This window comes from Vulpes lagopus, chromosome X, assembly GCF_018345385.1.
Source record: "Vulpes lagopus strain Blue_001 chromosome X, ASM1834538v1, whole genome shotgun sequence".
Lineage (NCBI taxonomy): Eukaryota > Metazoa > Chordata > Mammalia > Carnivora > Canidae > Vulpes > Vulpes lagopus.
This window is the reverse complement of record NC_054848.1, coordinates 13,248,741-13,275,812: the sequence shown is the minus strand read 5'-3', so window position 1 is coordinate 13,275,812 and position 27,072 is coordinate 13,248,741. Positions and strand designations below refer to the sequence as shown.

General features: G+C 38.4%; 1 protein-coding gene and 1 pseudogene across 6 annotated transcripts in view; one reads left to right on the top strand and one right to left on the bottom strand.

Moving 5' to 3' along the window:
* The window catches only part of REPS2 (RALBP1 associated Eps domain containing 2), a 227,493-nt gene that overhangs the window by 56,256 nt on the left and 144,165 nt on the right, over window positions 1-27,072 (bottom strand). For 4 of the 6 annotated variants that reach the window (XM_041740770.1, XM_041740772.1, XM_041740771.1 and 1 more), the window contains exons 14-15: window positions 3,016-3,077; window positions 1,122-1,214 (exon numbers count right to left, since the gene is read on the bottom strand). In XM_041740770.1, the coding sequence (XP_041596704.1) occupies window positions 1,122-1,214; window positions 3,016-3,077 (155 nt within the window). The remainder of the gene's footprint in view (window positions 1-1,121; window positions 1,215-3,015; window positions 3,078-27,072) is intronic. The other 2 variants (XM_041740774.1, XM_041740776.1) reach the window with 1 other exon arrangement.
* On the top strand, window positions 21,259-22,601 carry LOC121482837 (annotated as a pseudogene).

The window sequence follows — 27,072 nt, the reverse complement described above, 5'->3', positions numbered from 1 at the left end:
GTTCCTGGGATCAAGCCCCGAGTCGGGCTCCCTGCTTAGTGGGGAGTCTGCTTCTCCCTCTGCCCCATTCCTTGCTTGTTTTCTCTATCTCTCTCTCTCAAATAAATAAAATCTTTATTTAAAAGTTTTAAATCCAAAATCTCTTTATATTAATCTCTTGTCAGAGCTATTAACAAATTTAAGATTTAAACTATACCAAGTCTCCTTGTTTCTCTCCCCTCAGTACTACAGTTTAAGTCTCGTAAAAAAGTCTCTGAGGTTTTTTTTTCTAAGTCAGTTCAATTGTCCATATATAACAAGGAATACTCAAAAAAAAATTTTAACAGAGCAAAGGAGGAATTCAAAATGCTTAGGTTTGCTGTAATAAAGCTTGCTGTGAAGTAGTAAAAATGACCTCATGAGAGAATAAGCCAAAAAGAAAAATAAAGCAAATAAGAAAACAAAACAAACTGAAAACATGACAACTAGAAATCCAAAGCTAACATGTGGTAAACTTTCTTTTTTTGGTTTCAACTCTTCTAAGAAAAACTACTGGCCTCAGATATGATAATTTAACTTTAATCACATAATATGGAGAAGAGGTGACAGATGAAAGTAGTTTGGAAATGTTCTTACCAATATCTTAAGGCTGGTGTAGAATAATGTTTCCTACTCACCAAGCCCTTAGAGTATTGGTTAAGTATTGTATAAATGAAGAGGTGAATGGTCACGCACACTACAGAATTGCGAGCTTTACCAAAATTGAGCAGGTTTCTTTACTGTAGGACTTCAAATCCTTTAGTGAGCCCATATGCACTGTGATTCTCCACAAGCGGGCACTGAGGCAGGAGCCTGCAAACATGTCTTAACCACAGAGCCCTATTAACATCTCCCAGAAGACTGCTTTATCATAAGCAGTTTGGGAAAGACTAGAATATACAGGTGCCCCCATCCAAGTGCTTAGGTGAGACTCTCCCAGGACCATTAGGAATTTGACACTGCACAAGGACTAAATACAGTCATGTGTTCGGTACCCAGGATTTCTTCGGTTGAATGTGTGTGTCCCACTCACAGTGGAAGAAAAGGGGAGAATAGGGGGAGGGAAGTGGTGAAGGGATTTTCTGCCTGCATTTCTTACACACCTGTTTCTGCAGTCTGAAATCTCCATAGTTAGGCAGCTGAGTTGGAGGCTTGGGATGAGCACTGCGCTCACTGTTTACATTGTGATGGGAAATCTGGTAGACAAAGAAGCAGTCTCATTCATTAACAGTGACTTGAGAATTCCCAGCCCCCCATCAGATCCTTGGTCACTAAGCCCCCAAGCAGGCAGGAAGCCCATCTCAAGCAGGTCAGATGAGGACTGCTAATAGCAGCAACACATTTCACAAGCAGGAAGTAATCACTGTTACTTGTGCAGTAGAAGATAAGGAGGTTGATCACAAAAGTTCTTTCAGACAGGTCTTCCACGCATTCATCCAAGTGGCTCCCAAGCCCCAGTTTAAAACCAGTAGCTAGTAGATAAGTGCCTCCAGAATGCCCACATTTTGTTGTGACAAAGCCCAGGTTTCCTGTTGGTACCAATCAGGAGTTTGGTCTCATCTAGGTCCTCCACAGTGGTGAATGTGGTGAAAGCCTCATCCTGCCAGAGCAACAGATCACTATCTTACTGTATGCATAGACACTTCAGCTCCATTGATGGGCAGGGCAGGGGCCTTTAGGAGATGGACCTCGGTTTGGGAGCTGGCTCTACCTATTTAATAGCTATGTCACCTTGGCTGACTTGCTTAACCCCTGTATGCTTCAACTTCCTCATCTATAAAACAATACTACTTCATAGAATTTTCATGAAAATTAAATAATGCATTGAAAGCACTTATCACAATATCTGTCTACTGCAGATGCTCAAGAAACAGAGCTACTAATTTCAATGAACAGAAATTATAACCAGGGAAAAGCTTAGGACAGAACTAAAGCTTGCCATTAGACATACAGCGGGGACTCAATACTTGTTGACTAATCAACATCTCTTAAAGCCAATCCTAGAGTATTAGAAAGGGGGTTCTCACCCATTTATGTGTCAGGAAGAACAGGGTTTTTTTTTTATTACCCTTCAAACTGAGGAAGGAAAGCAGTACTCATTGTATTTGCACCTCAAGGTTGAGTGGATGCTAAAAATGATCTAATTCTCTAAAAGAAGGACAAGCAAATGTTAAAAGTGGTTTCAGTGACTCAGCAAGTCCTAAGATGTGCCACATGGAAAGGTATGTTCTAAACCATCTAGAGTAATAAGGTAGAAACTGAGATTGTTTAGAGAGAAATTTTCCGACATTTTCTGCTTAAAGTTAGAAGGCCTTTAAAGTCTCTTTAACAGCAATTAATGAAAAGAAAGATCTGTAGCACCCTTTACCACACTCTGCAGATTTGCTGCTTGCTTCTCATTTCTAACTCTACAAGGAGTGTTGATGAATAAGGCCATAGTAGCACATATAAATGAGGCAGAATTAATTCACAAGTGAAGCAGATTTTGGTGACACCCTCTCCCAACTCCTGCTGTTTCAGCTTATTGTTCCAAAGGAAAATATCATCCTACAGAAAGCAATATAGGCTCAAAACACAGCACTAACACCATGGTGATGACCATTAATTATGGAGAATTAATACAACTCCTAAAATACTGATGAAAATATACACACCTAAATTATACATAAAAACAAACCATGCCCCCCGCAACTGGAGAAATGCCCATTCTTCTACTCTTTTCTCTATCTGAAAACAATATGCAACCCTCTAGGGGCAAAGGTGAACTACTATGCATTTGTTTGGTTGCTTATTGAGGAAACTTTCCCTTTTCCACATGAGGTTGGGGGACTGGCTGGATAAGAAATAAAACCACACTCTCTGCTTTGTCCAGATGTCATCGTGGAAATGTGACCAGCCAATTAGTTCTGTAGCTATCAACCCTTGCAAAGGAAGTACAGTGGTAGGACAACTTCCCTACTATCAAACAGTGCACAGAAATCAACTTCTGTTTCCTACCTGTGACGGACAAGGTCTTGGAGGGAGTGCAGGTGGTGGAGGTAACAATCCTGACTTAGTAGCTGAAAAGAAAAACACATACTGTTAAGAATTACCAAAAACAAAATAAAATACCCTTCCACTTTTTAACTACGAATAGCAATTGCAGTTAACATGTTTAAGTTATTAAAATCCATCTGAAGGCTTAATTTAAAAAAGGAGTATATGCTATTTCTAATCTCTCTTTCATTTTCATCCTACCTAGCCCAAATCCAATTATTTATATAGGCTGTTTTGATTAAGATAGTATAAAACAGTAAAGAAAAGACACCCTTTGATCAAAGGACTAGAACCCAGCATGGGAAAGGCAGTCAATCCCTCATTATTCTGATGTTAATTATTTAGTTTCAAATAATCTAGGCCTTTTGGTTTCTCTAATATTTTTCCCTATCTCTTGGCCATTACACTATTCATTAGCTCAGCAAGTAGGCTACAGAAATGAAGAGAGCCAGAGTCCCCACGAGGCAGCTCTGCTGCTCTGTAAGCTAGTGGGTCTGACAGCAGCAGGGGAGGCTCAAAGAGATAGGACTAAATGATGTTGAGGGACCCTTCAAAGATCTCAATTTCCTTTTCTCTCCCTGATCCTTATTAGCAGCAATAATAAAATCTGTTTCTACAATAATGGCCCCATTTAAAGGATGTTTTGAACAAAAATTTGTCTAATTTTTTTTAATTTTGTGAGATACAGAGAAAATGTGAGTTAAGCCAAGAACGTCTGAATTTTAACTAAATGAAAATAAACATCTGCTAGTGAATTACAAATCTCATAATTATGCACAAGAAATAAGCTTATTATCACACATTGGCAAGTTAAACCATATTCTTTACAAACTCCTTTAAAAAGCACACTGTGCTCTATATAACCATACCTAGTTTATTGGCAAATATAATATGTGTGCTAATATTTGGACAATTTTCTGTGACTTAAAAATAAATCATAGCAATGTGCCAAGAACATGAAAGTTTTTGTAAATCACTTTTGATCTGACCTAGCTAGATCATACGAGCCAGAAGATGGAGTTTGGGGCTTTCCACAAAGGTAACTTAAGAGTAATTTCATAGAGATTTGCATTCTGAGCCAGTGCACAGATCTGGTACAACCATGTGGGCCCATCAGTGGTTTCTCTCAATCTGTCTTTCATTAAAATTTATGAAACACATCAGTGGGTCAAAACTCCAGCGGTGGTGAGACCTTGAACAGCCTTCGGTAACAAAGCATGTAGCAGCAAAAAAACAAAAGCCTCAGGAATTATCCATCTTAGGGCACCTCCCTACCCTACTTAAAGGTCCTCAGGATTAAGCCTTTCAATGACCCGTTTTTTTTTAAAAAAAAAAAAAAAAAAAAAAACTTCTTTTTAAACCTACACATGCTTTTAAAGGAAAGGCCTTGCACCGGAACAAAGTGCATGTTAAAATAACTCTTTATTAACAGAAGAGGACTAAGAATTGATAAGCATTTAATTAAACTTCTGCTTCCAGCAAGAGGGAATAACAGAGACCAGATTTACCCTCCCATTTGGAACAGCCAAAAACAAACACATGTTTTTTATATGAAACAACAGTTTTAAGATACTGGAGCAAAATGTATAAAACAACAGTTTTCAAGACACTAGGAAATCTGGCAACAAAAGACAGTGATCCCTGAAAGACAGAAAACCAACCAGGGGAGTTGTAGGTTTCGCTGTCTCTACTTAGTGTACTCAGATTCAGGACCTACATCCAGATGCATGAGATTCATTTCATTTTTACTATTTTTTTAATTCAAAAAAAAACAAATGCCTTATTTTTGTAAAATAAGAGATGAGGGTGTTTCTGAATATACTTTAAAATAAAATCATATCACCTACGAATACTAACAGCAATTTGGTTTCCTCTTTTCAACCTTTATCTATTTTTTGTTTCTTATTTTACTTACCTGGCTAGAATACCTACTATAAAGTTGACTTACAATAGTCATATGTGCATTCTTATCTTCTCTTGATCTCAAAGGTAAGGCTTTCACTATTTCAACATTAAGTATGGTATTTGCTGTAGGTTTGTGTAGAAACCCTTTAACGGATCATGAAAATTCCCACCATCATTTTAAGTTTTTTATAATTTGTTTAATTTTAACCAAAACTGCATGTCCACCCACTAAGAGGATAGTATGATTTTTCCCCTTATAATTAGTTAATATGATAAGTTACACTATAAATGTTTAAATATTAGAACACCCTTAATGACCTAGGATAATCCCAACTTGGTCAGGTTTTTATATCTGTTAGGTTTAGTTGGCTAATATACTGTCTAGGATTTTTGCCAGTTATAAGTGAGACTGATAAGTGGGTTTCCTTTCTCATGTGGTTACTGGTTATGCTTCATTCAGCTGGAGAGTATTCCCCATCTATACTCTGGAACAGGCTGACATTGTTGAATGTCAGGTAAAACTTGACAGCAGAAGCATCTGGGCCTAGAGTTTTGTTTGAAACAAGGTTTTTTTTTTGATAAGTATATAATTTATTCTGGACCATAAAAGATCCTTCTATTCCAGTAATGAACAGAACTGGCCTATCACTGTTAGGGCACTGTTATCATGGATAATTTTATTGCTAAAAGCCAATGCATTTGGTATGTCACTTCTTCCTGTTTCCACAGAAAATACACCTTGATCCCATTGTATAGTTCACCTGTACCCTTGAAACAAGATTTTTAATGATTTCACATTTTAATTGTTACAGGATTATTTAGAATTTCCAATTCTTAAATCAGTTTTGATAAATGATATTTTTCTAGATATTCATTGTCTAAATGTTCATATTTATTGCCAGAAAGGCATTCCTATAACCTCCTCTACTCATCTTAATTTCTGTGCACATAACTTTTGTTTTCCTAATACTGTATCATCACTCTAGTTTCCTTCATTGAGCTCACCTGACATTTGTCCATTTTATTACTCTTCAAAAACCCAACTTTCCTGAGCCTCTGTATTGTCTGCTTGCTTTCTGTTTCATTGATGTCTGTTCATCTGCTTGCATTTTCTTTCTTTGGGCTTATCCTATTGTTCTTTTTCTAGCTTGAATTATTTGCTTAGCTGATTAATTTCCAGCATTTCTTCTTTTCTAATGTAAGTGTTTAGTGTTACAAATGTTCTCCCAGCTGTCACAGGTTTTGATATGTTCTCATTCGGTTTTAAAATTTTCCTAATTTCCATTACAATTTTTTTTTTTTACAATTTCTTTTATGATATTAGCTTCTGTCTGAAGTTTATCCTTTAGAATTTCCTTCATGGATAATCTGTTATTAGCAAGTTTATTCTGTTTCTGTGACTGAAAAGTCTTTACCCTCATTCTTGAAAGATTGTTTCACTGGGTAGAGATTCTAGACGGACAGCTATATTCTCATAGCACATTAAAACTAACATTCTGCTGTCTTCTGGCTTCCATTACCGCTGTCAAGGAGTCAGGTGGCTACAGAATCGTTGTTTTGGTAATTTGTCTTCTCTCTGGTTGCTTTTTAAATCTCTTTGTGGTGCTCTGCAGTACCAAACTTGACACCAAGTCAGCCTATTTCTTCATCCTCTTTTTCTTTCATAACCTGCTGAGCTTCACTGGACTTTCTGAACCATTGTGGTATCCTGTTCACTCTGGGAAATTCTGATTCTGCCATTTTCTCTTATCTCTCCTTCTGGAGTTCTTTGTCTCAACTGTGCTATGTTTGGGATAATTTTCTTTTTAAAAAAAAAAAGATAAAAGATTTTATTTAGTTATTCATGAGACACAGGCAGAGGGAGAAGCAGGCTCCATGCAGGGAGCCCAACATGGGACTCGATCCCGGGACTTCAGGATCACGCCCTGGGCCAAAGGCAGGTGCTAAACTGCTGAGCCACCCAGGCATCCCTGTTTTTGATAATTTTCTAAGATCTACCATTCCATCAATCTTCCCTCTTCAACTGTCCTGTTAACCCAGGCTTAAATTTATTTCAATGACTAAGTGTTTCATTTCTAGTTCTATTTGATCTTTTTCCAAAATGGTTTTTTCATTTTTATAATTTTGTGGCTATATACCCATTTTCTCCATTTCCTTTTCTTTCAATTTATTAAACGTATTTATATAACAGTCTGTGTCTGATAATCCCACAATCTGAGGGCTTAGTATTTACTACTCTTTTGTTGCTCCTGCTAGCTCCCTCTCACTGTGTTCCATTTCCTAGAGTGCCTGGTAACCTTTGACTATGAATGCATATCCCTTGGAACTTTACCTGTAGGAATACTCTGGGCCCTGTGTGAAAAGTGGGTTCCTCCTCTACTATATCTGCCAGACACCCAAATGTACTTATCAACCTGGGATCACTTGAAATTAAAAGCTTGGCTTGATACTGTATAGGATTCCTAGTGTCTGCTCTCCTCAAATTTCATTAAATGTCCTACAGTAAGACTTTTGAGCCTAGATGGTAGCTTGAATATTTGCAACTAATCTCACTCCTACCTCATTGACAAATAGTGAAAAAAAAATGTTTCAATTTTCTTGTTTAAATTTTGAACTGGGAAAAAAGATGAGTGGCTGATAGCTAAATGAGCAACAGAGAAAGCAGACAGTAACCAAGGTATACCACAGAAGCCCCAGTTCTCAAGAACTGATGAAATCAAACTCCTCTAGAAGTAGGAAGTAGGAGTAAAATGAAGAAAGCAAGAAGTAAAGAAAATTAACTAATAGTGAATCCTGTTACCTATCCTTTAGAATGGCATACCTTGACAACACTCTTGAAGATCAGGTTCCAGCTACACCTCAAGCAGTTTTTGGCTTCAGGATCCCTGCTCCTGTGGTCCCCTCTGTGTATAGTGTCCATGCCCTACCCCTACTTCACCTGCAGAACTCAGAATATAGTAAGTATTCAACAAGTATCTGTTTGAACTAACATAAGAAAGAACTACAGAACCACAATCCATTCCCATATTAAAAGAAAAAAAAAGACTAATTGAAGCCCTTTAGGAGCAGTTAGATCCTGAGATTTTTCTCCCACATTCTGTACATTTTCACCATGTTTCCCACTCCAGCAAAAGGCTAAAAGTATCCTTCTTCTCCAGGGAGGACACTAGGTCCAGATGAAGGTATGGGGCCATACGGAAAACAGGAGCTAGTAAATATATACATTCTGGATGTTGAGACTTGTAATCCTCTCCCTCTCTGCTCTCAGACTTTTGTATCCAGAGATTAAAAGAAGTAGTCCAGGGAATTGGACCAGCCAAGAATGAAGAACTAGATACCAATATCAAGATATCTCCAACAAGATAATAAAATCAGATCACTCATGAAACCCAAGATGCCAAGTCCTATCCATTTATCTATATATTTCAATCAGCTTTTTACCCCCCTTTTTAAATAGAAACAGATGATAAAGTATTACCAGATATCTGCAGAAAAATTTCTAAGAGCAATAAAAAAAGGTTAATCTCAAAGAGACAGATTAGATCTATAATAGATCATTTTTAACATGTTAGTATCATCATAATGACTGTTCAGTTTATTCCAGAAATATTTAAACATCTACTATGTATCAGGCATTGTTTGAGGTGCTAGGAAAATAGCAGTGAAAAAAAAAAAACAGGAAAAAAAGCTCTACCCTCATGAAGCTTTATTTTACTAAGACAGCTAATGGGGTGGGAGTAAGGAATAAAATTTCTCAAAGGAGAAAAGACTTTCTCAGGGAAGTCCTCAGCAAGAGATAAGAGATATTACTTGCAAAGATGATATACTGAAATGCTACTGAAAAACAAAACAAATAATTAAAAAGAGTACCGAGAAATTAAAAACATGACAGCAGAAAGGGAAAGCTTAATACAAAGGTTCAAAGATAATCTAAGGAGGTTTTTTTAGTATTTATTTATTTATCTAAGATAGCACAGCACACCTGCAAGCACAGAGGGGAGGGGCAGAGGGAGAAGAAGAGAGAGTCCCAAGCAGTCTCAGCACTGAGTGCAGAGCCCAACACAGGGCTTAATCCCATGATCCTGACCTGAGCCAAAACCAAGAGTGGGACACTTAACTGACTGTGCCACCCAGGCACCCCAATCTAAGGGGATCTTAAAGAAAGTAGGATAATATCCTAATAATCCAATATCCAAATAAAAGTTCCACAAAAAGAGAGAAAATATCAGGAAAAAAAATCACACACTCCAAGAAAACTACCAAGAAATAAAGAATAGGACTTTCTAAATTAAGAGAGCCCACTGAAAAAAAAAAAAAAAAAAAAAAGAGAGCCCACTGAGTACCCAAGACAATGGAAGAAAACAGATCCATGGCAAGGCACATGAATACGAAATTTCAAAATACTGGAGTTAAAAGATTCTACAAGTTTCCAGCAGGGGGTGGAAGGGGAGGGCAGGCCACATCCAAAGGATCAAAGTCCAAATGGTTTTAGACTTTTAATATACTACTGAAAGCTAGAATTCATTGGATCAGTGTAATGAAAATCCTAAAGAAAATTGATTTCTGGGGAACCTGGGTGGCTCAGTGATTGAGTGCCTGCCTTTGGCTCATCAAATTGTGATCACCGGGGTCCTGGGATCAAGTCCCACATCAGGCTCCCTGTCCTGGAGCCTGCTTCTCCCTCTGCCTGTCTCTGCCTCTGTGTGTGTGTCTCTCATGAATGAATGAATGAATGAATGAATGAATGAATAAATAAATAAATAAATAAATAAATAAATAAATAAATAAATATCTTTTAAAAAGAAAGAAAAGAAAACTGATTCCCAACTGATGGTTTAACACCCAGATGAGCAGCCTGCATGATGGTTCAATTAAAGGTATTATTAGACATTCAGAGGCTCATATTGAGCTCTACACACTCTTTCCAAAAAAGCTACTCAACGGTGTGTTCTACCAAAGCAAGAGAGTAAACCAAGAAAGAGCAAGGCATGGGATGGATACAGGATAAAGGAACTCCAATATGAGAGAAAGAAGAAGAGAATCCTTGGATGACAGAGAAGGGAGATGCTATGATGAATACTATGTACCCACAGAGAAGACTATCACTCTACATTTCTTCAAACAGATAAAACTAATACCTGAGTCAGAATTTCATAAGAGGACCTTTAGAAAATTGAGGAAGTCTACAGTTGCTTCAGGGGCAAGTACACTGAAAAGAAACAAGTTGATTATGCACTCCAAGGCCAACAAAAACCTGCATAAGTAAGAAAAGTAAATAATATACTATATGGCTTACATGGCCATAAGAATAATATAAACACTAAATACTGACCTAATCAAAATTCTACTTTTAATTGTACTGAGAGGGTGAAAGAGAAAAAAAGGTGCTAGAAGGGAAAGGCAGTAGATGATAACTAAAACTGAAAAGTCAACAAGAGGCTATTACAAATATGCTATTTTGAAATATGAATGCCAAAAGGATATAAACAATTCTCTAACAGAGTGTATTCTCTCAAGTCTTCGGGTACATCAATGGTCTTGGAGATACTTCCCAAACTTCAGTTTGTTCCCTCAGTTCAGCATGGAGCCTGGGCCTTCCCCTCCACCATATCAGGGCATCAGCTGTGATTATTCATTCTGCCAGCTTTTTCCCTCTTTCCAGAAGTCATGTCCACTGACCCTCAGTCAAGAAAAGGTAAAACTAAGAGTACGCATTCATTTCGCTTCACACCAGATTTGGAGTTTCAGGAAGAAATTTCAAGACTTGTCTACTCACACACACGGCTTCTAGAAGGAGGCAGGCAGAGTCTAACCTTGGGTTTTCCCTTAGCGTGGTAACTTACAGTGGTAACTTAGAGTGGTAACTCTTTGGGGAAAAAAATGGTATTAGCTCATGCATCTTTCCTTATTTGGCTCCTGTTGAAAAATCTCTTCTATGTGTTTATGACTCCATGTTCATTTCCTTTAACAGTAGGTGATATTAACCTAGCTTCATTCTACAAGCTTATGTCTGATTCATCTTTTTATCTCCCATTGCACCTAAACACACTGCCTTGTGTCCTTGTGTGTAGTATATTCACATAGTGGGTGAATAACTAGAACTGAATTTAGTAAATATCTCCTCTTATAGTAGTTACAGTCCATTCATGATCTTAGATTCAAATATTTTATCCAGAATGCTCTAATCAGTTTAATAAAGAGAAAGTATATCTTCATGCAAAGTGAAATTGAAAAAAATACTTTGACTGAATAATCTAGCGCACACATGCAAAAGATGACAACATACCTATTAACAGTAATACCTGCTTTACCGGAAGGGAAGGAAAGAGGAGGGGAGAAGGACACTTTTGATGTATACATTAATAGCTACCATCCTTGTGAAGCAATTGCAGGTTTATTCCTGAAGTCTCAAATAAGGTGGAATACCAGGTATCAGCAAAGTTTTGTCAAATCAAAAATGTTTATACGTGTAATGAGGGAAAAAAATAATAGATACCCAAATCCTGAAAACTAGATTTAAAGGTTCATGAAAGAAATTGCCATTTAATCCTAAACTCAGGAAACACAGTAACAATTACTAGTGTTTATTAAATTTATTGAAAGATGTGCATTTTCTAGCACTGATCTGCTGAATGTCAGGTCTTCGTATCTTCACCCAACATTCTAACCTCCAATTTTTTATCCTTTTATTTTATTATGTTTAGGAATTTCCAGTCAAAATTTTATCCATATATATTACTGTCTATTTACTAATTTCCTTCAGATTTTTACAAAGACCCAAATCAATAATTTAATGAAAACATGTTCCAAATAACTAAGTGAAAATAAAGCAGCAGATGTGGCAGCTGAAAGCTGCAAAGAACAGAAAGCCAATTCTTCAGGGGAGTGAAACTTAGAATAACTTCAGCTGTGAAAAGGCCTCCCATCCCCCCAAACTAGGAATATTTTATGAAGAAAATAAAAGCATTCAAACGCCAAAGGGGGGAAAAAAACACTTAAAGGATGGAAAATGTTGAAAGAAGCCTGCCAGTGGGACCTGCACTTTTAAGTATCAATCAAGTAGAGAGTCAGCCATATGCAAAGCTTCAAGGATTTCATCAGTGAAGACCATTCTTCTTCTTGGCAAGTTCATTAAAACGGCTATTTCTTTGTAATAGAAAAATGTACTTTCTTTCCTTACTAATCACAAAAGCATTTGTGAGCCTATGTCTATCTCCTAATCACCCAGCTACACACAGTGATGGGTTTGTATGTTATCTGCACCTATGAATCTGATAAAATGTTTGCCAGGAGTACTTTTCCAACAGGGGCTGCTTCAATTCCCTGAGAATGCCCCATTTCCCTCCAAACATACAAGGTCATTCAATTCTCTGTTAAACACAACAATTAGTTTTCACCAGTTAAAAGAAAGGAACTTACACATGACCTGGAATTGTTCGCCAGGGAAAATATTAATGACTGAGTTTGGAAAAGTAATAAGATCAAATTCAATTCTTCTACTTTGCAGATGAGAAAATTAAGGCTTAGAGAAGTAAAATGACATCACCAAGGCTACTACAGCAATCAGTATCACATTTTGAACCTACAGTATAGGTAGTGGTAAAGAGCAGAAAAGGACACTGAGATGGGGATAAACAGCTGGATAGGTGTTACTGTATGTCCAGGAAATAAGCATGCCAGAAGGCTGAAAGTAAGAAAAGTATTGCAACTTCCAGGAACTACAATGATGCTTCTGAATAGGCTACATGCCACATACTCTGAAGAATAAGATGCTAGACACTACCTTAAAATGTGCCACTGTAGCAAATATTTAGTCTAAGTCATGTGACTACCTCTTCACAAGACTACAAATAACTCCCTTGCTTTAAAAAATATTCAATGTAGTACTGCCATCAGGATATATAGATCAAAAAACAGAATAGAGAGTCCAGAAACAAACCCTTCAATTTACACTCAAGTGATTTTCAACAAAGGTGCCAAGGCCACTCAATAGGGAAAGGAGAGTATTTTTTTCAACAAGTAGCACTAAAACAACTGCATGTCCACAATACAAAGAAATGAATTTAGGCCCTTAGCTCACACTACATACAAAAATTAAATCAAAATGGATTACAGATACAAATAGAAGAGTTAACACTAATATTTTTTGAAGTGAAGAGAAAAGCTTCAAGACATTTGATTAGGCAAAGATTCCTTAGATAGGACACCAAAAGCACAATCTAAACAGGAAAGAATTGATAAACTATACTTCATCAAAATGCAAAACTCTTTTGCTTCACAATATACCATCGAGAAAATGGAAAGACAAGTCACAGAATGCGAAAAAAAAATATTTTCAAATTATACGTCTGATAAAGGACTTGTATCCAGAATAAATGAAGAACTCTGGAATATGTAACTCAACAATAAGAAGACAAACACCTCCCCTCCCCCCAAAAAAGAAAGCAAACACCCAATTTAAAAATGGGCAAATGATTTCTGTAGACATTTCAACAAAAAAAAAAAGATATAGGAATCATTAATAAGCACACGAAAAGATGCTCAACATCATCAGCCATCAGGGAAACAAAACCACAATGAAATACCACTTCACACCCAGTGGGATAGCTATAATTTAAAAAAAAAAAAATAGTAAGCGTTGGTGAAAATGGAAACAGTAACCCTTGCACATTCCTGGTGGAAATGTAAAATAGTATGGACACTTTAGAAAACAGTTCGGCAGTTTCTTAAATTTACCATATAATTTAAAAATGGGCAAATGATTTCTGTAGACATTTCAACAAAAAAAAAAGATATAGGAATCATTAATAAGCACACGAAAAGCCACTCCTTGGTCCTGTGCCAAGAGAAATGAAAACATATGTCCCACAAAGACTCACATGCAAGTGTTCATAGTAACATTATTTCTAACAGGCAAAAAGTATAAAAAATTCAGATGTTCATCAAACTGAAAAAGGAGAGGAGAGGCAAAATGTGGTATGTCCATACAAGGGAACACTATTCCACAATAAAAAAATGAAATACCGATATATGCTACAACTTAGATGAACCTTGAAAACATCATACAAGTATAGAAAGCCAGACACAAAAGACCTCATATTGTATGATTTCATTTATATGAAATGTCCAGAAAAGGCAAATCTATAGAAACAGGAGGTAGATTACTGGCTGTACGCCCAGGAGGCTGGGCGTGGAGATTGACTATAAACAGGCATGAGGCATACTATTGGAGTGCTGAAAAGGTTCTGAAACTAGATTATGGTGACAGCATAATTTGATAAATTTACTGAAAACCACTGAGTTGTACACTTAAAATAGATGAACTTTATGGTCTGGAAATTATACCTCAATATTTTTTTCAAGCTAAGGGTAGAGGATAAAGTATAATTAATCATATGGGAGAGAGAACATAGATGAAACAAATTAGGCCATAAAGAGTTAGTTGATTATTGTTAAGGCCAGGGGTTCAGTATCCTAATCCTTTTCTTTTTTATATATATTTAACATAACAATTTGATAATAACAATTTTTGATCATCAAAAAAAGAAATAAATTCCTACGATCTCCAAGTACTTATGAAGGCAAAACTTTCTTTCCTGTCTCGCTAAAAAAAAACTACAGGGAAATTGGCCCAACATTGAAAATCACCTAAAAGAAAGCAGAGGAAAATAATATTAGTTTCTTGCATATTGGGCACCATATCTATTTTTAATATATCTTTTTAAAAAAGATTTTATTTATTTGAGAAAGAGAGAATAAGCAGGGAGGAGTGGCAGAAGGAGAGGGAGAAGCAGACTCCCCGCTCAGCAGGAAGTCCAACACAGGGCTCAATCCCAGGACCCAAGGATCATGACCTGAGCCGAAGGCAAATCCTTAACTGACTGAACCACCCAGGCGCCCCTTTAATATAACTTTTAACTTTACATGTATTATTACCTATAGAAGAATAGTGGGATCCCTGGGTGGCTCAGCGGTTGAGCGCCTACCTTCAGCCCAGGGCATGATCCTGGAGACTCGGGATCGAGTCCCACATCGGGCTCCCTGCATGGAGCCTGCTTCTCCCTCTGCCTGTGTCTCTGTCTGCCTCTCTCTCTCTCTCTCTCTCTCTCTCTCATGAATAAAATCTTTAAAAAAAAAAAAGAATAGTAAAGCGGGCCCCCCAAATTAAATTAATATAGACTGCTTTCTCTGACACCACATCTGCTGCAACAAAGACTTGAACAAAGAGGATTCTGATGGAGAACAAAGCAATTACAATTTCTGGATCTCAGTCTTGTCGCCTATAATACATGAGAGGTGGCCAAGATGACACATAAGTTCTTTCAACACTGACAGACACTCTATGATTCTAGAATTTAGTTGCCATTTTTTTCCAGCAACTTCTTGTACCATGGGACATATGATACAGGTTATCTAGGTCCCAGATTGAGAAATAGGCAGAGTTAACCAACAAAAACACATGAGAATTAACCTTGGTGGGCACCTGGGTGGCTCAGTGGTTGAGCATCTGCCTTGGGCTTGGGTCATGATCCCCGGGTCCTAGGATTGAGTGCCACATCAGGCTCCTTGCAGGGAGCCTGCTCCTCTCTCTGCCTAGGTCTCTGCCTCTCTCTATGTCTCTCACGAATAAATAAATAAAATCTTTAAGGGATCCCTGGGTGGCGCAGCGGTTTGGCGCCTGCCTTTGGCCCAGGGCACGATCCTGGAGACCCGGGATAGAATCCCACGTCAGGCTCCCGGTGCATGGAGCCTGCTTCTCCCTCTGCCTATGTATCTGCCTCTGTGTGTGTGTGTGTGTGTGTGTGTGTGTGTGTGTGTATGACTATCATAAATCAATAAAAAAAAAAAGAATTAACCTTGGTGAAGGTCAAATTTCATTTCTCATGTTACACTGACATGAGTACATTTCTCCTAATCATTTTATTATGAAACTCCTTAGGTTGGCTAAAGACACACGTGTGTGTTTGTGTGTGTGCACATATGTGTCTTGAAATTTGACATTTAGTCACACCAACATCTAAGTCTGAAACACTTCAAAATGAGTTTGTGATGACAACTACTCCACACTAAAGTTTCTCAATCACTCCACCTTTTGCGATCTGGATTAATTCTACCACTCCAATCAACCATTCTAAGACTTCCTAAGAACACAGTTTGCGAACTCCGTCCCTTTTAGTCTCCATTCTTTTTGATCAGTAAACAACTTTAGGCTTCCGGTTTCTACTTATTCCTGAAATACACACCTCTCTGAGCATTCCAGGCCATGGTGATTGTCCCTTACTGAATTCATGTGTTCTCATGGCTTTGGGTCTAGCTGTTAAGACAAAGAAATTTGGTGTTTACATAAAAGACCTGAAAAGTTTTAAGTAGGAAGGTGACATCATAGTTGAACTTAAGAAAATTAATCCTGCTGCTCTATGAAGGAAAGAATGAAACAAGCAAACCAAACTGGAGATTACTATAGTAGTCCCCAAGGCAACCGGTAATAAGTAAACCAAGGCAGATATCAAAGAAAAATCAACAGAATTTGGCTCCAAAAATTATATCCATCCCTCAAAGGTTAGCTCAACAGCCTGTACCACCATGACAATATATATCTACCTACAGATCAGCCTAGTTAGAAACCACCCAGACTTACTATCTTTCTCACATGTAACTTTAATACTGATAGGCAGAATGTGGGGCCATATCCATATTCCTCTTAGAATTCTCCACAGTACCTAGTACACAGTAGTATTCAATAAATATTGGTTAAACAATAAGGTATTTCTGCTTGTCACCATTACTGAAGTCTATTTCAGTTTTCACATAACTTTCTAAACTCAAACGCATATACTGAGAATTTTATTTGTTGTTGTTGTTTTTTAGAGAGCATGTGTGCATGCCTGGAGTGGGGAGGGGGAGAGGGAGAGGTAGAGACAGAATCTTCAGTAGGCTCCACACCTAGCGCGGAACCCAACACAGGGCTCAATCTCACCTGAGCTGAAATCAGGAGTCAGAAGCATAACCAACTGAGCCACCCAGGCACCCCAAGAATTGTATTGTTTTATGACATTCTTTAGCTCACATGTTTTTTAACAGTGAATAAACTAAGGCCCAAATTAATAAACGTTAAAAAAAAATAAAAGTATCATCATTTTGCAACTACCAACGAAATCATGGATCTACGCAGTAATTTGCTGGAAACAACTCATATCATGCTTGTAAGAACCAAGTGCATACATCTGTTCCAACCCCACATTTAGTGACACATCAGTAAGAATTAAGTTGGCTGTGGTAGGGATGTTTATACCATAAAAATTGGCAAATAGCCAGTTAAACATTTACCAACACCCACTGGATATAGGCAATGAGGATCAATACCTGATAAAATGATTACCTGAAAGGCTGTTGGGATCTCTATCATAATGTATGAATCAGGCTAATACTTCATGAACCCACTAATAAATCAAAAAACAGAGGCATTACACATTGGACTTCCTAATGTGATGCAGTAGAAAATACACGGCATCACTAGGAACTACCTTCCCAAAAATAGAATGTGAAAAATCAAGCCTACATCTACCTACCAGTTTGTAAGAAATACAAAAGATGGAAGGACAACCAGCCAAATACAGAATGTGCAATGTCTATAAGGGTGGATGATTTTTATATGAATGAGTGAACATCAACCAGCAGGGAGGAAGAAGAGATTGAAGGAGGACCCTATCAATTAAAAGAGATTTAGCAGATGTCAAAACAAACACAATGTGCACTGTAGCCCTTGTTTGGATCCTAATTTGAGCAAGTCACTACAAAAAGACATACTTCAGACAATTCAGAAAATCTGAACACCGGCTAGACACTAAGTATTAAGGGATTATTGTTAATTTTGTTACATGATAAAGGTTTCGTGATTAAGTTTTTTTAAAGGCCTTACCTATTAGAGATACATATAAAATATGTATGAAATTATACAATATCTGGTATTTGATCTGGGGATGGGGATTTTCTACTTTTACATAAATTTGAAGTATTCCATAATACAGTTTTTAACAAAATAGCCAGTATATAGAATGCATATAAAAGAATGACAAAATTATCAGTACTGACATGGATATATTACCAAAAAATAAAAAATTGTGAAAAAGCACAGGGAAAATATGTACAGTATGATGCCAATTATTTTAAAGACAAAAAAAAACCATGAAATTGATGTTATAAATGGACTAGAAAATGTCAGAGGGATACCTTTCTTGGAGAGGATCCTGGGTTTGGTGGAAATGAGGTTAAGGACAGATCTGTAATGTTAGAATTTTACACAGAAGAGACTATTTGTCTATTACTCAAATAAGGTGTTTTTTTTTATTTGGGAGAGAGAGCAAGAGAGAGAGAGAGAGAGAGAGAGAGAGCATGAATTGGGGCAGGGAGAGAGGCAGAGGGAGGATAAAAGAAACTCAAATAGACTCCAAGCTAAGCATGGAGCCCAATGCTGGGCTCTGTCTCATGACCCTGAGATACTGACCTGAACCGAAACCAAGAGTCCGACGCTTAACCAACTGTGCTACCTAGGTGCCCCTATTCAAATTAGTTTTATAAGCATTTTTTAAAAAGGTTATACCAACATTTCCCACTGCATCCTCCCAAGATTCTAGTCCTGTTCTTTCCCACAGTCCCTTGTTCAAGCACTTAGCCAGCCCAGGGAAAGCTATAAAGCCAGAGAGCAGACAGAAAAGAGAATGCACTCTGCATAACAGCAAGACTAGCTACACTCTCACCTTGGCAAGCCTTTGTAAACCTTCTACTGGCATAAATCACAGCACTATGCTAGCAGAGAAACTTTCACAGAACTATTGGAAAAGAAAAAAATCTATAAAGAAAGAAAGGAACAGGAAATGCCAAAAAGAAGCCAAGGACAGACAGCACACTGAAACCACACCTTCCAGAGATGGAGACTAGCATCTGCTAGTGGCCTAGATGAACACACTGAGTATCTGGCCCACACAAGCTTGGAAACACCAGCACTGTATTTTTACCTCTGAAATTTTCATCTAGCCTAACAGCTCAACTATACTTCTCCATGTTTAAATGATCTTCTAGATTTCAAATCTCATGACCAGGTGACACTATATTGCAGGCAACATCTTTTATCCATCAACTCTTGAGAAGCTCAAAAGGAAATCTTAATGCTCTGTCACTACAAATTCTGAATGTGTTACTTCTCATTACAGACCTCTACCACAAATAAGATCAGGCCTGAAAGCAAGGATTCAGATCTAGAAAGCCAATGAATTCCTTGGCCCTTCAAAGATAAATGGCTGCTGTGGCAACCAACTGCTCAGGTGTGGAGAGGAGTCTCAGTCCTCAGCTGGCTGGTGAAGGAGGATGAGGGCTGTAACCAACAGGAATAATAATAGCACTGTGCCTTCTGCCCCTCTTAAGAATTCAATATCCAGGGGCACCTGAGTGACTCAGTCGGTTAAGGTTCCAACTCTTGAGCTCAGCTCAGGTCTTGATTTTAGGGTTGTGAGTTCAAGCCCCTCATTACGCTCTATGTTAGGTGTGGAGCCAACTTAAGAAAAAAAATTCAACATCCAAAACAGGCAGCTGAACAGAGATATGACTACCAAAAATCTGGCCAAATGCACAAGTCGGGAGACACAAGTGGGGTAGAGAAAAGTACTTGCCCCTTCTTAAGGCAGTGGAGGAATGCAGGCCCTAGCAATGGGCTACATGCACTTAAAACCCAGCACCACCATCTATTAGCTCCACAACCTTAGCCAAATTAACTTCTGCACCTCAGTTTCTGTATCTCAAAGTGGGATTCAACAGCACCTACCTCATTAGGGTTACTGTAAGTAAAACAATAATGCATAGAAAGTGCTTTAAATGTGTCCTCTGTAAAAAGTAAGCCTCAAATTCAAATCAGCCATCATCACCACTGTATCTAGTGCTAGGCGTTAATAAAGAACCTAAAAACAACTCTAACAAATAGGGAAACTTGGCTTGGGACTGGCATACTGATAGGTAAAGAATATACTACTTGATAAAGAAACTAGATGAACTGGTTTCACATATAAGAGGAAAAGTACAGCTGGATGCAAGCAGTCAGGAATGGTTCTTTAAATGTTTTCCAAACACTAAAAGGGATTCCCTCCATGATTTGTGGTAGCTGTATGATTAGTTAAGCAGTTAAAAGTCCAATAATGAGTATGCTGCCAAACTCATTATCTAAGTTAAAGATAAGAAGTGTCCACACATGGGACAGCCCGGGTGGCTCAGGGGTTTAGCGCCTGCCTTTGGCCCAGAGCCTGATCCTGGGGACCCGGGATGGAGTCCCGCATCGGGCTCCCTGCATGGAGCCTACTTCTCCCTCTGCTTGTGTCTCTGCCTGCCCCACCCCTCTCTCTCCCTCTCTCTCATGAATAAATAAATAAAAATCTTAAAAAAAAAAGAAGTGTCCACACAGGGACACCTGGGTGGCTTAGCGGTTGAGCATCTGCCTTCAACTCAGGGTGTGATCCCAGGATCTGGGATTGAGTCCTGCATCGGGCTCCCTGCATGGAGCCTGCTTCTGTTCCCTCTGCCTATGTCTCTGCCTCTCTCTGTGTGTGTCTTTCATGAATAAATAAATAAATCTTTAAAGAAAAAGAAGTTCAACACAACTGACAAGTTCAACAAGGTTACAAGATAGATCAATATATAAAAACCAATTGTATTTCTAAACGCCAGCAATGAAGACTGCAAAAATGAAATTAAGAAAATAATTCCCTTTAGACTAACATCAAAATAAACAAAACACTTAAGAATAAATTTTTACAAATATAAAACTTATATGTGAAAACTATAAAATAGGGATCCCTGGGTGGCGCAGCGGTTTAGCGCCTGCCTTTGGCCCAGGGCGCGATCCTGGAGACCTGGGATCGAATCCCACATCGGGCTCCTGGTGCATGGAGCCTGCTTCTCCCTCTGCCTATGTCTCTGCCTCTCTCTCTCTCTGTGTGTGTGACTATCATAAATAAATAAAAATTTAAAAAAAGAAAGAAAACTATATAATATCGTTGAAAGAAACTAAAGACTTAAATGGAAATACATCCTATGTTCATGGATTGGAAGACTTAATATTGTTAAGATGGAAAACATGTTGTACACCATAAATATGCACAATTTTTATTTGTCCATTAGCCTTATTATTAAGTTTGGGAAAAAATACTGTTGAATAGCAATACTAACCAAACTGATTTACACAGTCCATGTAATCCCTGCCAAACTCCCAGGTGCCTTTCTTTTTTTTTAAATAGAAATTGACAACCTGATCCTAAATTTCATTTGGAAATGCAAGGGATCCAGAATACCAAAACAATCTTGAAAAAGAAGAGAGGCGCCTTGCGGATCCTGCGCTGGCGGAGACGCGCGCTGCTAACCTGGTCTCCTTCGCGCGACCCTTACAGCCGCTGGTCTCGGGGCACAATGGCAACTCTTAAGGAAAAACTGATTGCACCAGTTGCAGAAGAAGAGGCTGCAATCCCAAACAATAAGATCACTGTAGTGGGTGTTGGACAAGTTGGTATGGCATGTGCCATCAGCATTCTGGGAAAGTCTCTGGCTGATGAACTTGCCCTTGTGGATGTTTTAGAAGATAAACTCAAAGGAGAAATGATGGATCTATAGCATGGGAGCTTATTTCTACAGACACCTAAAATTGTGGCAGATAAAGATTACTCTGTGACTGCCAATTCTAAGATTGTGGTGGTGACTGCAGGAGTCCGCCAGCAGGAGGGAGAGAGCCGCCTCAATCTGGTGCAAAGGAATGTTAATGTCTTCAAACTCATTATTCCTCAGATAGTCAAGTACAGTCCTGATTGTATCATAATTGTGGTTTCCAACCCAGTGGATATTCTTACATATGTTACCTGGAAACTAAGTGGACTACCCAAGAAGCGTGTGATTGGAAGTGGGTGTAATCTGGATTCTGCTAGATTTCGCTATCTTATGGCTGAAAAACTTGGCATTCATCCCAGCAGCTGCCATGGATGGATTTTGGGAGAACATGGTGACTCAAGTGTGGCTGTGTGGAGTGGAGTGAATGTGGCAGGTGTTTCTCTTCAGGAACTGAATCCAGAAATGGGAACAGACAACGACAGTGAAAATTGGAAGGAAGTGCATAAGATGGTGGTTGAAAGTGCCTATGAAGTCATCAAGCTAAAAGGATATACCAACTGGGCTATTGGATTAAGTGTGGCTGATCTCATTGAATCCATGTTGAAAAATCTCTCCAGGATTCATCCAGTGTCAACAATGGTGAAGGACATGTATGGTATTGAGAACGAAGTCTTCCTGAGTCTTCCGTGTATCCTGAACGCTCGGGGCTTAACCAGTGTGATCAATCAGAAGCTGAAGGATGATGAGGTTGCCCAGCTCAAGAAAAGTGCAGATACCTTGTGGGATATCCAGAAAGACCTAAAAGATCTGTGACTTCTGGCTTCTAGGCTGTAGAAATTTAAAACCATGATGTAATTAACTGTGAGCCTTTAGTTTTTCATCCATATACATGGATCACAGTTTGCTTTTATCTTCCTAAATATGTGAATCTGGGCTCACAGAATCAAAGCCCATGCTTGGTTTAATGCTTGCAATATGAGCCTTGAACAAATAAAATTAACTAACGTAGTGTGCTTCTAAAAAAAAAGAAAAAAAGAAAAAAAGAGAGGCACCTGGGTGGCTTGGTTGGTTAAACATCTGATGCTTGGTTTCAGCTCAGGTCATGATCTCAGGGTCTTGAGATCAAGCCTGCATTGTGCTCCACGCTCAGCAGGGAGTCTGCTTGAGATTCTCTCGCTCTGTCTCCCTCTGCCCCTCCACACCCCGTGCACTTGCTGCTCACTTCTGCTCATGCTCTCTCTCTCTCTCTCTATCTCAAATAAATAAATAAATAAATAAACAAACAAACAAACAAATAAATCTTTTTTAAAAGGAAAGAAAAGAAGAAGAAAATGAAAGTGAGCAGACTCATATCCCAACTGCAAAATGTATTATAATTCTGCAGCAATCACGACAGTATGGTACTAGCACAAGGATAGATATATTAGGGCAGCCCAGATGGCTCAGCGGTTTAGCGCTGCCTTCAGCCCGGGGTGTGATAACTGGAGACCCGGGATCGAGTCCCACGTCGGGCTCCCTGCATGGAGCCTGCTTCTCCCTCTGCCTGTGTCTCTGCCTCTTTCTCTCTGTGTGTCTCTCATTAATAAATAAATAAAATCTTTTTTTAAAAAAAGGATAGATATATTAATGAATGGAATAGAATTAAGAATCCAGAAACAATCCTTTATGTTTATGGTCAGTCGATTTTTAACAAGTGGATAAGTGGGCCAGGAAAATAAAAGGTAAGTAATACTTTTCTCAACAAATGGTACTGGGACAACTAGATAGCCACATGCAAAAAACAAATTTTTTTGAACCCCTACTCTCACATCACATACAAAAAAATCAACTCAAAATGGATCACAGACCTAAATATAAGAGTTAAAAACATAAAAATCTTAGAAGAAAAGAGGAGTATGTGTTTGTGACCTTGAGTTAGGCAATAAATTCTTAGATATGACACCAAAAGCACAAATGATAAAAAAAAAATAGATAAACTGGGCTTCATCAAAATTAAAAGCTTCTGCACTTCAAAGGATACCATTAAAAAGGTTGAAAGAACAACCCACAAAATGAGAGAAAATATTTTTAAATCATGGATCTGAAAAGGGGCTTGTATCCAAAATATATAAAGAACCCTTACAACTCAACAGGAAGAGACAAATACAGCACAATTTAAAAATGGGTAAAGGGCAGCCCGGGTGGCTCAGTGGTTTGGCACCTGTCTTCGGTCCAGGGCATGACCCTGGAGACCCGGGATTGAGTCCCACGTTGGGCTCCCTGCATGGAGCCTGCTTCTCCCTCTGCCTGTGTCTCTGCCCCTCCCCGTCCCCCCGCTCTTGGTCTCTCATGAATAAATAAAATCTTAAAAAAAAAAAACAGGTAAAGATTTTGAACAGATATTTCTCCAAAAATGACATAAAATGGGCAATAAGCATATGAAAAGATGTTTAACACCATTTGTCATTAGAAAAATGCAAATCAAGGGGCACCTGGCTGGTTCAGTCAGGAGAGCATCCAACTCTTGATCTTGGGATTGTGGGTTTGAGCCCCACATTGGGTATTGAGATTATTTTAAAATAACAATAATTTTTAAAAAGAAAATGCAAATCAAAACCATGATAAGATACCATTTCATACCTACTAGGATGACTAAAATAAAAAGGACAGGCAATAAGTATTTCAAGAGTGAAAAAGTACAGTCCTCACATACTGCTAGTGAGATGAGGTAAATTGGTACAGTCACTTTGGTAGTTCCTCAAGATGTCCAACTTAGAGTTGCCATAAGACCCAGAAATTCCACTCCCATGTATATCTATGAACTGAGAAATGGATAAAATGTGTCATATTCCTACAATGTAATATTATTCATCCATAGAAAGAATGAAGTACTCCTACATGCTACAACATGGATATACCTTGCAAATATTATAATAAGGGAAAGAAGCCAGTTACAAAAGACCATATATTGTATGATGCCATTAATATGGAATGTCCAGAACAGGCAAATTCATAGAAACAGACAGTGGGCTAGAGGTTGCCAAGAGCTGGGGGGAGTGGAAACAGTAATGAAGAAGAATAAATATGAGGTTTCTTTTTGGGTGAGGAAAATGTTCTAAAATTGGATAATGCTAGTGGCTGCACAACAGTATGAATACAGTACAAGCCACTGAACTATATATTTTTAAAGGGCGAATTTTACAGTGTGCAGATTTTACCTCAATAAAGCTTTAATTAAAAAAAAACTGTCCAGACTGCCAAAATGAACCCTTAACCAGCTGTGTACTGCAGAACCAAAAGTTTGGGGGTGGAACAGGAATCCCACAATCCTACTAGATTTTAAAAGGGAATAAGCACTCATACAAATGATACAGTAAGAAAATCTATAAAGCTGAGGCCATTTATGTGAGCAAATTCATCCTTTAGAGAACTTGAAGGTTATATTTGATAAGAGATGTTGTGTCTCTTATTCCCAAAGGGTTTACATATTTCTCAAGTTGCAGAAAGAAATACCAATTTGTAGAAAAACCCAGACAGACTCTTCTCAGCTGGCCAACTAAATAATACAACCCCCTTCCAAGTTGAGACAGAGCCTTATCACACTTTGCCCATCTGTACATCTCACAATGGAGGCTATGGGAAGTCCTTCAAAAACTATTCCTCAATGTTGGAAGGGCACTTTAGAGGAATCTGAAGAACATGTCAGAGCCCTATAGAATGTTCTAGAATGCTTCTGTCCTTTTAGCTACATTCTAAGAAGTGGCAGCAGACTGGCCACAAAGATACCCTGGACATAGTATGGTAGGCAAGTTTGAAACAGGTAAACTCAGTCAGAAAGGACATTTCTGGTACTCTTAGGTACCACTGTAGTTGCTGCAGCTATAGAGTGAAAAGAAAAATTTTAATATCTGTACATGAGGCAAAATTAAAAAGATACAAGTGGGTATTCAATGAAAAGTAAGTTTCTCTCTCACTCCTGTCCCCAGTCATCTTATTCTCTTCCCCAGAGGCAACCACAGTTGCCTCTACACATTCTGCATCATGCCTCTTTCACTTAATTTATCACAGATGGCTCTCCACTTAATACACATCCCTTATTCTTTTTAACTGCTTCATAAGTTTCCATAATACAGATGTACTATAATTTCCTAACCCTGGAATTAATTATTATTTCCAGTACATCTAAAGCAAAAATAAAACATTAGCTATCCAAGGGTAGATACTACCCATGGATGTGTTTTTGTTCAGCCACCACCATGGTTTTAACACGTGTATCTGAATATATTTGGCCATATGGGATGTGGTGGAAAGAGCTGTCTACCAACATCCACTCCTCTTTTATAGGAGGGATGTCAATGAGAAATAGCTACCCTGCCAGGGACTACATTTCCTAGCTGCCTAGCAGCTAGCTAGATCCATGCAACTAAGTTTCCTCAGCTAGAATTGAGCGGAAGTGATGAAGGTTTCTGGTCTTCAGCTTTAAAAAGATGGCTGTTTTCTCCATACAAGCACTGCCCCTTCTGCCAGGTGGATGCTCAACGCCTGGAACAGGGCTATTTATGGTAGAGGCAGCAATGAAGGGGTAGACCACCACCGTGGCAACCTGCAGCTGCAAGCCTTAGGTATGGCTCTGGAAGGGGCAGGTCACTGCTAGGAGTGGAAGGAGGGGAGTTCCCACCCACACAGAACAAAAGAAACCCCTGTTATGAGAAAATTTGCTTTATGAAAACAACTGTTTCAATGAGGAAAAGGAAGTCAAGATCCAAAAAGCACTGTCTTCAAAGTGCGATTTTTCTTACAGGAATTTCAGTAATAAAATATATTCTCTAAAACAAAATAATAATAAAATAAAATATGTGTTATGGCTCTAAATACAGAGCTATAAAATCTAAACAGCACTGAACAAGTTCCAAGTCTGACTGCATCTAGATTTTGTATACTTGCATCATCACTGATTCAGTCTTTCTTGCACATTTCTGTTTTCTCTCAAACGCAGCAGCTGTTTGGGCCTGGACAGGATGGCTCCATGACCTGGATCAGCTATTACAAAAGGTGACCTCCCTTTTACACACAACAATCATGTCATACCAGCTTATCCCTATGAAAACATACATTTTAGATGTCATACCAGCACCCACCCATCTAGAGCCCTAGGATAACCTAGACTCCTGGAAATTTAGGTTCATACTGTTTTTACAGATATCAAAGATAAAGTCAATTGTCCCATCCTGCTCAAGTGGCTTGTTCACTTTTATAGATACACATTCTAAATCTAAATGTAATTCTCCTCCATATCACGTAACTGATCTTCCTAAATTTGAAGGCATTAATGTCACCCTCTTCTAAGCTCTTTTTAAGTCCAAATCCTTCACCAAGTCTGTGGGAAGGATTCTCTGTAGGCTCTCCTCCCCTTGGTCACTACAGTCTTCTATTTCCTTCTCCTCCCTTTATAGAAACATCATCACTCCTATATAACAACCACCTTATTGTTTT